General features: G+C 41.9%; 1 protein-coding gene across 1 annotated transcript in view; it reads left to right on the top strand.

Annotated features, from left to right (window-relative positions):
• Nucleotides 1–13,161, top strand: part of LOC144785011 (uncharacterized) — a 51,923-nt gene that overhangs the window by 17,480 nt on the left and 21,282 nt on the right. Inside the window, exons 2-4 of the mRNA XM_078664130.1 lie at nt 4,637–4,691; nt 7,098–7,256; nt 9,500–9,617. Of these exons, the coding sequence (XP_078520256.1) occupies nt 4,637–4,691; nt 7,098–7,256; nt 9,500–9,617 (332 nt within the window). The remainder of the gene's footprint in view (nt 1–4,636; nt 4,692–7,097; nt 7,257–9,499; nt 9,618–13,161) is intronic.

Genomic DNA, 13,161 nt, shown 5'->3' with positions numbered 1-13,161 from the left:
CACTGACACATCTGGCTCTTCCTCTTCTGGGGGAAGACATGTCGACTGCGAGTGTTCAACAGTGAATTCAAGTTAAAAAAAAAATTCTGTGCAAAGTTTTATATAGTGCGAACTTGACCTGAACCGAATAGGGTATCAGAGCGCTTTACATGAGCACCAGTTACGTTACATGAGGACACACATTCATTTTTGTTAGGCACGGGTAGATTAAGAGATTTTCCCAGAATCACAGGATGTTTGGCGTCGTTACTGAGACTTGAACCCAGATCCCTAGGTCCGAGGTTGAGCGCCCTAGCCGTTAGGCCAACTCCTCTCCTCTAGTTGATTGGATGCACCGTGGTCAATGGCACCAGTCACGGCACAGCCGCCACCAACTTGTTAGCCAGCAGTTTAGCCAGGATTTTGATATCAACGTTATCGGCCTGTAGGAATCTCCATATCTGCTGGGAGTTATGAACGACTCTATGTTCATTGAAGGATTGAAGTGCACCTCAAGGTTTCTGGCTGAAGATACTTCAGTGTTGATGTCTGGTCGCAAGTGGATAGGGTAGTAGAAGTAGGCAATGAAGGTGTAGCAGGAAATTTGATAGTTTTAATTTTGGATTAATTTATCATACGGTGAATGAATTTTCATCCGGTGGTGAATGGCTGTGAGGCAGTTTGAAACTCGTGCCAGGAGGTGAGGAGCGAAGGCATCTTCTTCGTAGAAATGATAACAAAGTTGAAGGAAGGAATGATAATATAGTGAAGGGATGAGGTTCACAGTGAGCAGAGAAGGGGTGTGAGGATGGAGAGCAAGGGCACGTAGAGACCGATAAGGAACAGTGAGACAGACATGAGGAAACCGGTTGAGAGAACAGTCTCTGGTCTACAGACATGAATAGAAGAGTGGAGAGGTCAACAGTATCAGGTACCATGGAGACATCAAAGAGTATGAGAACATGAGAGAAGCGATTGTGGTGGGCTGGGGGTGCAAGGTTACATACATTAGAACTATCAAATTTCTGTGAAGTGTAATGCCCTGCTAGATTACAAGAGGTCTAGCAAGTTGTGAGCAGAGATGAAGGGGGTAGCCAATTAAAAACCATCCTTTGAAGAATCTTTGAGAAAAATGAAGGAGACATGGTCCGAAGGGGTCCGTGGTGTTTTCCTTTAATCGGTGCACGACCAAGGCAGATTTGAAGCAATCAAGATCCATGCCTTCATGGTTGAAACTAGCTTTGAGTGTCAGCACACTTGGTATTGCTACTTTACGGTGTCAAGGTCATTCCCTCCCTCTCCCCCATAGAGGTCGACTTAGCGCCTTGTATTAGGTCATGGGTGGTAACAAAGACCCAGGTTAAGGGGAAAAGAGGGTGAGGGAATGGACAGAGAGACACTCTTTTGGGTTGGTAGTTGGAAGATCTCAATGGGATTTTTAGGCACAGCTCGTTGAGTGAGCTTTATTAAGGACCGGTCTCCACCTCAGGTGTGGGAACACAGATTCCTAAGACATCACAACACAGGAGTGATGTAAGAGCTATAACTAGCAAAGATTGGGACTCACCTGGTGCAAGTAGCTGGTATGCTGTAACTAGTCCTGGTGTACCCTGAAACCAACACAGGGCCACATATGAACACCACTGCAGCACCTGGTAAGAAGGAGACTGGATGGGCACTCAACATAAGGGTAAAGAGGTAGATAACAAGGCACTCCAGGAAGAGGGTACAGGGAAACCAATGGAAGCAAACTGGGGAAAAACAACAAAAGTCAAGAAACGAGTCAAGCTGGGTGCAAACTAATACAAGTAGTCACAACAACCGGTGTTGCCTGACAAGGGAGTTCGAGGTGAGTCAGAGTTAAGTACCCCATCTGCCACTACTTACCTGGTTGTGTGTTTGGGGTGCTGGAGCTGCAACTCTGGCACAGTCGTTTTACACGTGAAACAGTGTAATTTGCATTGTCCTGTGTGCCACCTTTTACGTTTGCCTTCTTCCTCTGTCTTGAGACTGACTTTAAGTAAGGAAGGCAGATGTGGATTGTTAATTTAGGAGCTGCATGGCTTGAACGGTGCACATGAAGGGTTGTTGAAAGACTTGAGAGTGGAAACTTATGGAGCAGGAGATGTGTGAGAGAAGGTAGAGATTGTGACCTTGGGTGTTGGGAGTGTGGGAGACATTTAGGATGAAGGAGAAGGTCTTGGTAGGAGGGTTACTTGGCTCATTATGATACCCAAGACCTTTGAGGATAAGTATGAGGCAAATTATCAATTTAGAGAGGAAAATGTGAACAATGTATGAGGGAGAGAGAAAAGTAGTTTTCGAAGGACACATCTTTGAGGGTGGGAACATAGAGAGCATACATACTAGGTCTTGATAGATGCTTTGCAGATGTAAGGATGGATGTGAGCTCAGTATGGCATACTTATCATCCTCATAATCTCCACTAGTCGGGGTAAAATTGTGTTGCGGGAGACTGAATGTCTGCTGTTTTTCAGAGCTTTGACATTAGGGGAAATCCAAGACTGTGGATGCGGGACAAAAGGGACCACGCTTCAACTATCTTGCAGGACCATTTTCATGTCACTAACAGATGGGGCATATTCTTTAACTTCTGATGAAGGTAGCACTGTGGAGAGGTTGAACTGATTGTCTGCTATTTTTGATATATTGGGCCCGATTCACAGAACTAACTTAAGACAAAATCCTAAACCTACTACCATTTTGGTATTCACAGAAGGCACTTACTCATTTTGGTATTCACAGAAGGCACTTACTCATTTCGGTATTCACAGAAGTTAGGAGTCCTAACTTTAGGACTCCTAAATGCATTCTGTGAATATCGAAAGTCTTAAAGTTACGATTTTTCTCAGTTTAGGAGTAGTAAAGTTAGGACTCCTAACTTTAGGACTCCTAAATGCCTTCTGTGAATATCGAAAGTCTTAAAGTTACGATTTTTCTCAGTTTAGGAGTAGTAAAGTTAGGACTCCTAACTTTAGGACTCCTAAACTGAGAAAAATCCTAACTTAAAGACTTTCGGTATTCACAGAAGGCATTTCGGAGTCCTAAAGCTAGGACTCCTAACTTCTGTGAATACCAAAATGAGGAAGTGCCTTCTGTGGATACCAAAATGGTAGTAACTTTAGGATTTTGTCTTAAGATAGTTCTGTGAATCGGGCCCTGTGTTTCTCTCCCTACAGCACAGTGCAGGCCTCCACATCAAATTCCAGACCTCAGTGCTGTCATTCCGGGACTGGCAACAGATTATCTGCACTGTAGAAGCTCCAGAACTAATGGACCTCAAGGAGGTGTAGAGAGCCTTGTGGGGTCTTATTCTGCAGGACCACTTACTCAAGGATCTCTAAGTGCAATTCATTTGTAGGCAAAATGTTACATGTTATAGAAAAACAGATGGATGTTCCTAATATAGATATTAACAGTGAAGGATGGGATTTTGTTTGTAGCTCAATTAATTGTAGCCTTATGGATCTTAACTTCCCAAAAGTCCAATAGAGGATATTGGACAGTAGTGTGAATGGCTAAGCTAATGATAAATGTCTGATGTATGTTAAGGGTGTGGTACAGAAGGGGCTCCCTTTTTCATATGGTGTGGAGTTGTACGAAGGCTGAGGCATTCTGAAAAGATGTGCGTGACTCAGTTAGTTTGGTTAGTGGGCGGGGTCATTCCACTGTTACATTACATAGTAATTTTGAATGATATCCCCAACAATTTGAATTTTTACCTCTGACTTTGGTTGAATAGGGCATAAGTCTGGAAATTGAGTAAAATCCAAATTAGTTACGATTGCTCACTAGTGTCCAAATTTGATGCAGTTCAAAGAAAAAACATAACTAAGTATGAAGATGTATAGACCATCTTTAATGAATTGCATGATGGGTAACCTAAGGATGTTTTTGTCCTTGTCTGCCTTGTATATCCCTTTGATTCTTTTATATATAAACCTAGGCATTTATGTAGTTTCCGATGTGGCATAGTTTTGTAATTTTTTGAAGGTTTTATTTTAACATGAATTGCTTTTAATTTTCCTTGGACCACGTTTTCTCGTGCTCGCTGTACTTAAACCTAGTTTATAAAAATGCTCACACAAAAAGTTTGGGTTCTGTTGCATATTCCCTTCCCCTATAATTATAGAGTAATTCATTATATTACTTCCGATAGGGACGATATTATTGACAGAGGTGTGGACTTCCCCTAAAGGGCAGAGTAGGTGTATCAAGTGTGCATTATAAAATGATGAAAGCCACTAGGGTCTGGACTCGTATAGCATAGCATTGTCTATTTGATGTTCCCAACTGGCATTATCGGGCTGGGTGTTTGGCTTCACCAAGTGGGAGTTTGATTCAAAAGGGTTGTGGTCAGCTAGAGAGGCATAGCACAGAAGAGATATGGCCAGTAGACAAAACATAGCATGGGTTAGGGGTGTAAGAGTTCAGGCATCTGCCCTCAACTGGGCTTAGACTCGATGGTGGCATGATCATCAGCCACTTACCAGTTTGATAAACTATGTGATTTTCCCCTTGTGACGCTTCCTCAGGGACTCTTTGTCACACATGATTGGTAATGGATTAATCAGTTTGTATCTACATCTTTCCTAAACAATGTGAAATTTCCTTTTTGTCTTTTGTCATGAATTAGACACCATGGAGCCTGTTATCCCAGAATACAGTGGTGATTCAAGTGTCACCAAACCGTGAGTATTCCTCTTTGACAACCTAGACTAAACGTGGTACCTCAGAACATCACAGGCGTGGTACCCACTGCCCTCACCATGTGTGAAGAATTCCACCAAAGAACCAGTAACCTCTAGTTTGTCCCTGGGAATCGAGTGAACCAATGTGCTCCTACATTTAGGCTAAATCCATATTATTATTCCTACTGTTAAGATGAAGTACTGTGCTCTCAGCCATTGTGTCTAAACAATCATTGGCCTTATTCTGAGCTATTTCATTTGCATGTTGTGCCTTCTCATAGATTTGTTATTAAACAGATTGTTATACTCTTTTCCTCAAGCTCCTTCAATTACACCGTTGAGTATCCTTGAGGGTTCAATGTTAAGCATATAGCCCCTCCCCTCAAGCTCCTTCAATTACACTGTTGAGTATCCTTGTGTGTTCAATATTAAGCATGCAGTCCCTCTCCTCAAGCTCCTTCAATTACACCGTTGAGTATCCTTGTGTGTTCAATATTAAGCATGCAGTCCCTCTCCTCAAGCTCCTTCAATTACACCGTTGAGTATCCTTGTGTGTTCAATATTAAGCATGCAGTACCTCTCCTCAAGCTCCTTCAATTACTCCGTTGAGTATCCTTGAGGCTTCAATATTAAGCATGCAGTCCCTCTCCTCAAGCTCCTTCAATTAGACTGTTGAGTATCCTTGTGTGTTCAATATTAAGCATGCAGTCCCTCTCCTCAAGCTCCTTCAATTACACTGTTGAGTATCCTTGTGTGTTCAATATTAAGCATGCCGTCCCTCTCCTCAAGCTCCTTCAATTACACTGTTGAGTATCCTTGAGGGTTCAATATTAAGCATGCAGTCCTTCTCCTCAAGCTCCTTCAATTACACTGTTGAGTATCCTTGAGGGTTCAATATTAAGCATGCAGTCCCTCTCCTCAAGCTCCTTCAATTACACTGTTGAGTATCCTTGTGTGTTCAATATTAAGCATGCTGTCCCTCTCCTCAAGCTCCTTCAAATACACTGTTGAGTATCCTTGAGGGTTCAATATTAAGCATGCAGTCCTTCTCCTCAAGCTCCTTCAATTACACTGTTGAGTATCCTTGAGGGTTCAATATTAAGCATGCAGTCCCTCTCCTCAAGCTCCTTCAATTACACTGTTGAGTATCCTTAAGGGTTTAATATTAAGCATGCAGTCCCTCTCCTCAAGCTCCTTCAATTACACTGTTGAGTATCCTTGTGGGTTCAATGTTAAGCATGCAGTCCCTCTCCTCAAGCTCCTTCAATTACACTGTTGAGTATCCTTGTGTGTTCAATATTAAGCATGCAGTCCCTCTCCTCAAGCTTCTTCAATTAGGCCATTGAATATCCTTGTGGATTCAATGTTAAACATGCAGTCCCTTTCCTCAAGCTCCTTGACGTGGGCTGTTGAGGTCCCATGATCTCCCTGCCTGTCGCGGCTGGTGTCGGGGCAAATTGGCGGGGAGGGAGGAAGGGAAGAAGACCAAAAAAAACAAACTTACATGAATCCCGCTGCATCTCCGGTCTTCTGGCTCCACTGCCGGCACAGGCTCCCTGACTGTCCTCCAGCCAATCATGATGCTGCTCTCACAGCATGAGAACAGCTTCAGGATTTGCCTGAGCACCCTCAATTTTCTCTCGCAGGAAGACTAGACGCCTGAGCCTGCTGTCTCCAACCCAGCAAAGCAGCTGGGTTGGAGACAGCTTTAGTGCGCATGACAGTTTGGCTAGCCAAAGACGCCCAGCCAAACCATAATGTGCACTGATAACAGTGCTCACCACTCCCCCTCAGTGCCTGTCATCCCCTGGCCCCGCCCCCAAGACTCCACGGTAGCAGAAAAATAAAACGATAATAAACATGCTTTATTATCATTTTATTTTTCAAGTTTTTCAGCTGCTGCTGCTGGCGGGGGGGGGGGGGAGCAGCCCCTGCTCCCTGTCTATTGTGAGCTCCTTCGCTTGGGCCATTGGGTCTGACCAAATACCAGTGGTATACATGTATCCCCGTCTGTTCCCTCAAACTCCTTTGTATGGACTCTTGGATATCCTCATGCACCCACAGATAAACATCCTGTTCTTATTTGTGACCTCCTTCTTTTGGGCCATTGAGTCTATTTGTACATGGTACAGTACATATGAGGGCCTGCTCCTTTCATTAATGTCCTTCCCGTGGACCATTGGGTCTCATCACAGGTTCATTGGTACATGCTGTTTGTGTTTTCTTTTTTGCATGTTTGAGTCTCCTCATCGGTCCAATGCTCTGTGTCTTGTACCTTCGCCATCCTTCGTTTCCCTCACTTGTACTCCTGGCTTTATCCGTAGATCCACCAATAAACACGTTGTCCCAATCTGTTTTCCCGAGGAGCCAGAATCTCATGTCTCTCATTTGTTTCTGCTTCTGTAGTGGTCAATACACTCAGCAAAGCTGGATCCTTGAAGCCGAAGACACCAAGAGGAGGCAACGGCAGGAAATCAAAGAACTGCAAGATGCCCTGGAGAAGGTAGACGAGGAGAACATACAGCTGCTCGGAGAAAATGCCAGTCTAAAGGCACACAACAGGAGGTGAGGTGCAGGCATCAACAGCAGAACTTTCAAAAGTTTCGTTCAGACGCAGCAGAAAAACGAGTGAAAGAAAAGTAGTGAGTGCAAGGGGTGAGTGAGGAGCATGAAATAGAGCGGTAGTAGAGTCATGCATTGGAGAAATGGAGACATGAAGTAGAGCAGGGTTCTCCAACGAGTAGCTCAGGGGCTGGTGGTGGCTCTCCAGGTATCTGCGAGTAGTATCCCTACGTGTAGCTCGGCCTGGTAAATGAAAAGTCTTTCTTTGGTTGAATTAGGTAGGTTCCTGCTGGGTTACTTACTTTGTATGTGTCATCTTGTTTCACCATTCTTTTCCTAATATGTTTTGAAGAGTGGATTTTGAAATATTGGGCTCATTTATACTTGATAGAATACAGCTCCTTTTACCTGCTATTAGAGATTCTTCTTCCTTTCTATTTCCAAAATTGAAAAGGATGTATTTACAAGTAAAATGTATCTATCCTAAAAGCTGGTGTTTATAGAAAAAATTTATTTGAGGCTGATATATAAATGGTAATTCAGGTGGCAATGGGGACCATTATTACTGATGTTCTCACTTGGATGCCAGGGTGATTGTGTATATGATGGTTATGACACGAAGATTCATTCACAATTAAAAATAATAGTTTTTCTTTTTACGTTATTGCTGGCGGCTTTGCCTGATGCACTGAGGTGATCACTGCTAGTAATCCTGCACGTACTGGCCAGTAATGGAATCCTGTTTAAAGATCACTATTGTAACTGATAATTTGTGTTAGTAGCTTGGGATAGTTTTTATTTTGCTCAAGTAGCTCCTAATGTAGAAAAGGTTGGAGATCTCTGCACTACAGGGATGTGGGAGAAATATGAGGTGGCGTGCAAGAGGAGAGGCATGCAGTCGCTGTCATGAGACAGGTATGCAGTGCAAACATGAGTGATGGACATGTGTTGGAGGTGAGCCAGTGAAATATAGTGGAGGAGTGAGTGAGTGAAACATATGGAGAGTGGCAACTATACAGTGGAAGAAGATAGAGCTAGAGAGAGAGAGAGAGAGAGATAGAGATAGAGAGTGTGTGACACCTGGTGGAGGGGTCAATATATTCGAGAGCAAAAAAAGCAAAAGAGGAAAAGGACAAAGTAGTAAGGAAAGTAAGGGGCCTATGATGTAATGCATGCGGAGAATTGAGAGTCATTCAGTGGGGTTGTGAGAATCGTGAAGAGGAGGTGTAAGGGAGTGAGAGCCTCACTGTGGAGGTGTGAAGGAGTGAGATAAATGAAGAGGAGTTATGAAGGAGTAGGAGGTGGATTGTGGGGGTGTAAGATTCAAATGCATACACTGGATTAAGGTAATGAAAAACATCATGGTTGTGCAAGAAATTGAGAGGTGAGGAAATGAGTGAGGTACAATGGGGATGGGACAAATCAAGAGGCATGTAGGGGATGTTGTTTGATGGCATGAAAGGTATTGAGTGGAGGGTCTGCGTAAGTGAGAGCCATGCAGGCTGGATGATATGTTATCATTGATTTCAGGTCTGTATGTAGTACTTGGGTCTTGACTTTTCTGCCATATATATTTCTTATTGCTGGATCTTCACATCCCACCTCTCTGTCTCTCCTGTACAGGTGCTACACCTTTGTATAGTTCCAAAGCCAGATCTTAGCCTTTCCCCATCTGTTATGTCTGGGATCTTCCCATCTAAACATCTGTACCTTCCAAGATCTTCACCGTTCATCTAATCTGCTCAGTGTTTTCATCTCAATGGCTCATCTATCTAGCCTCATCACCTCTCCAGGGTCTTCTCCAGGATGTTCATCCATCCATCCATCTTTTCTTTCTAGGTTCTGAACCGCTCTCAATCTATGCATCCATCCATATCATCTACCCAGGATCTTCTTCCCACCATCTCTTCTATGAAAAATGGTTCTCTCTCCATTTCATCAACCCAGGAGTCTCCATCCCTTCTTTCTATAATTTCCAGTTCTTCTTCTCCTCTATCTAGGATCTTCACCTCACTTTCTTTACCATCGAGGATATTTACATTCTACTGCGTATTCTATCCAGGTGCTTCACTTTTCCTAAAACATCTATTTAGAAACTTCAGCCTTCTCTCCATCTTCTATCTTCTTTGCTTCTGGTTTCTCCTTGAACTTTCAGGACGTCCCGTCCTCTTCTTCTCGTCAACTCCTCACCCTTGTGAGGTAATTAAATGTTTCAGAAATAACTAGCCTTGTTTCCTTCTCTGTAGTCTGCAGCAGGTCTCCTGTCAATCCCAGGCCTTGGTGGAGGAACTTGAGATGGTGAAGCAACAACTCACTGTGCAGAGTGAAACCCTGCACGCAATGGAAGCCAACAAGAAGGAGCTGGTAAGTTGTGGAGAAGAGGTGGTTAGTCACTCAAATGCAGAGAAAAGAAACTATTTGGTTCCAAGAGCAGGCAAGAATTTGATGCAGCAAAAACAATGCTATACATTAGGGCTACCAAAATCTTTGGACGCCAACAGGATTAAAGTTGAAGTACAAAAACAAACGAGAGATGTATGAGGTATTATATTTGATGATCTCAGTATTGTGTGGTTGTAGAGGGTATGTGAGTGGTGCAATCATAAAAAAGGAGGTTGTATTATCAACATTTAACTCATTGAAAAAACCTTAACATCAAATTATAAGCCAAGCTGAAACATACTGTTTTACTGCTATCCCATGCGTGCTTGAGGGTAAGATTGTCTGTGTGCTACACACCTAGGGGCCAGCTATCCACAGACCCCTTACAAGCCACAAAACAGAATTTTTATCCACCATTGGGGAAGCCCTCAAATCTCTAGGTTCACTTCACCAAATGTTATCATGTCAAAACCAATGTTGCACAGTCCAAAAATTAATTTGTTTGCTTGCCAAAATTCACTACAACTACATCAGTTGAAGATTTATTTTCGATTTTTTCCTTTATTATTTTATATCAAAAGATCCCTGTAAACAGTTTAGCACAGTCAATACTTTTAGTTCCATGCAGGAACTTTATCAGGGCTGTAGAAAAGGACATGTACACATTCAAAACCACATATTCACACAATAAGACAAACTTAAAAGCAATGTAAATCCAATTCTACATCTAAGTGTACACTAATATTTAAAAATGTCATGTTTTCCGTCCCCTCTTTAAGCAGTAGTTCATAATAATTGAATCAATTTTCTAAACCCACCAATAGATTAAATCTCTTCCCATAGTTAGCTATTGTAAATGTATAAGAAGAACACCATACCATTTGATATTTTAATAGAGAAGAGTGTGATCACTGGTTCCACTGAGATCCATATGAATTCTTATGATGTGTTATCAATTACGAATCTTATGCAGTGATATGCAACATTGGTTCTTAGTATTACACCAGATTCATGGCGAACCATTATAGCATAATACCTCAGTTTGATTTCAGTACTAAATATACAAAATACCAATTTAAGAAAGATTGAGTATTCATATTTAAATACCATTGTTGAATGCCATTGTTCTTTTACTGTATACACATATTCCTAAGTGTTTCTTATTCATTATGCATCTCTAACATACTCATCCGAGGAGATTTCCCTCCAACAGTCACCTTTTTTTATTTATAAAAAATATAAAAGGAACAATACTTCTTCACCTAATAATCACCACTAGCATTGTTGGAATAGAATTTCTATAATGATCTCTAGAACAAGGGCTTCCTAAATACTATCACTTTCCACTAGCATCCATTTTTTCCCCCCGGGGAAATAGCCATTACACCGCCGCAGTTTCCCCGCATACCATTACATCGCAAGCGTTACCCAAGCATGCATTGTAACAACCCGTAGTCATTACTAAGCAATTTTTACATCGCATGTGATTTTACCACGCATACCTATACAACGACTTTTGTTGTAAAGTCATGTGGGGTAAAAGCACATGCGGTGGAAAAAATATAGGCGATCCTCCTCATTGTGGGGAAACAGAGGCTCTTCCGTTTCCTCACAACGACGTGCACCGCCCCTCAGACCCGACGTGCAGCAGAAACCAGGAGGAGAGAGAGGAACCACGAAGAGAGAGAGGCAAGGGGTGGGGGTTACTTTTTTAGGGTAAAAGGTGGTAGGGTGGGGTGTGTGTGTAGTGCAGGGTACTGTTTTAGGGTAGGGTCGGGGGTCGTGCAGGGTAGTGTTTAAGTGTAAGGAGAGGACTGGGGGTCGGAGCAGGGTCGTGCAGTGGGTACTGTTTTAGGGTTTAAGGTAGTGTCGGTAGGGGCGTGCAGGGTAGTGTTTAGGTGCAGGGAGAGGACTGGGGGTCGAGGGAGGGTCTTGAAGGGGTAGTGTTGTAGTGTTGTAGTGTTTAGGGTAGGGTCGGGTGTCGTGCAGAGTAGTGTTTTAGGTTAGGGAGAGGACTAGGGGTCAGGGGAGGGTCAAGCATGGGGTAGTATTTTAGAGTTAGGGTAGTGTCGGGGTCATGCAGGGTAGTACATTAGGGTTCAGGGTAGGGCAGGGTAGTGTAACTTACCTTAGATACTTTCACCAAGAGTATACCTTTGCCACGCATGCCTTTGCGTGGTAAAGGCATATTCGTGGTAAAAGTATGTGATGTGATGGTAGATCGTGGTAAATGACAACACGTAGTAATACCCGCATTGTAATGACACGCCTGGTAATAGTATGCGTTGTAACGTGTCATATTATTTTTTTCGGTACGCGATAACAGGCATTCAAAATGAGCGCTGTTTGTTATTGATCATGTATAGATGACTGTTAGTCAAAGGTTTAATTCTGTTACTTAATTTTGACATAAAGGTCTGGGTAATAGTTTCATCACATATCCGTTCAATGGCATCTTTTATCTCCCATAATCTGATACAACACCATAATCGGTGTTCTGAAAGAGCACTATTTTGAGTTAATCATGTAAACAGAATTTTTTATCAAAGGTGTGTATCCCTCAACTCACTATAACATAGACATCTAGGGAATTTTGGCCCCGATTCGCAGAACTAACTTAAGACAAAATCCTAAACTTACTACTTTTGGCATTCACGGAAGGCATTTAGTAGTAGTAAAGTTAGGATTTTGTCTTAAGTTTGGCTTAAGACAAACTTAAGACAGATTTAAGACAGATTTAAGACAGACTTAATACAGACTTAAGTTAGGATTTTGTCTTAAGTCTGTCTTAAGTCTGTCTTAAGTCAAACTTAAGACAAAATCCTAACTTTACTACTACTAAATGCCTTCTGTGAATACCAAAAGTAGTAATTTTAGGATTTTGTCTTAAGTTAGTTCTATGAATCTGCTCCAAACAAATCACATATCTAGTCATCAAACATCTTTGTAATTTAATGTAACACGAAAATCTGCATTCAAAATTAGAAGCATTTTTAAGTTGTCAAATATACATAATTACTAATCTAATCACATGTTGTATTCATCAAACATCTATTGTGGTGCAACATAACATAAAAAAAAGTATTCTGAAAGAGTGCTGTTTTGTATTGTGTGTAACACATAAATATCCACCAAGCATCTAGCATGGTAAAATGTAATACAAGAATCAGCAATCAGGACAAATCCAAAGTTAATGTCCATCCATTGACTCTAGCATACAAGTGTAATGAATAGTGCTATATCAGTATACTTTATGAGCTAAATCAGCAAACATCTTACTATAGACTGAATTACCTATAACCAAAGTGCATCTCGGCTTAAATAGTCTCCACTCGTATTCTCAAATTTGTATCTTGTATGTTATCCAAGATGTTTCTGAGATTCTTCTTCAAATTGTAATTCTTAATGCAAATAGAACATTTATATTAGGAGACAAATAGTCTGAAAGACAAGAAACTATCTTAGCGGCAAGTCTCACTTACTTCACCACTTGGTGCAAGAACAAATACAAATTGGCATTCAGCAA

The sequence above is a fragment of the Lissotriton helveticus genome, chromosome 10 (genome assembly GCF_964261635.1).
Source record: "Lissotriton helveticus chromosome 10, aLisHel1.1, whole genome shotgun sequence".
NCBI classification, from domain to species: Eukaryota; Metazoa; Chordata; class Amphibia; order Caudata; family Salamandridae; genus Lissotriton; species Lissotriton helveticus.
The sequence above is the reverse complement of the archived record's forward strand: the minus strand, read 5'-3'. Positions and strand labels throughout refer to the sequence as shown.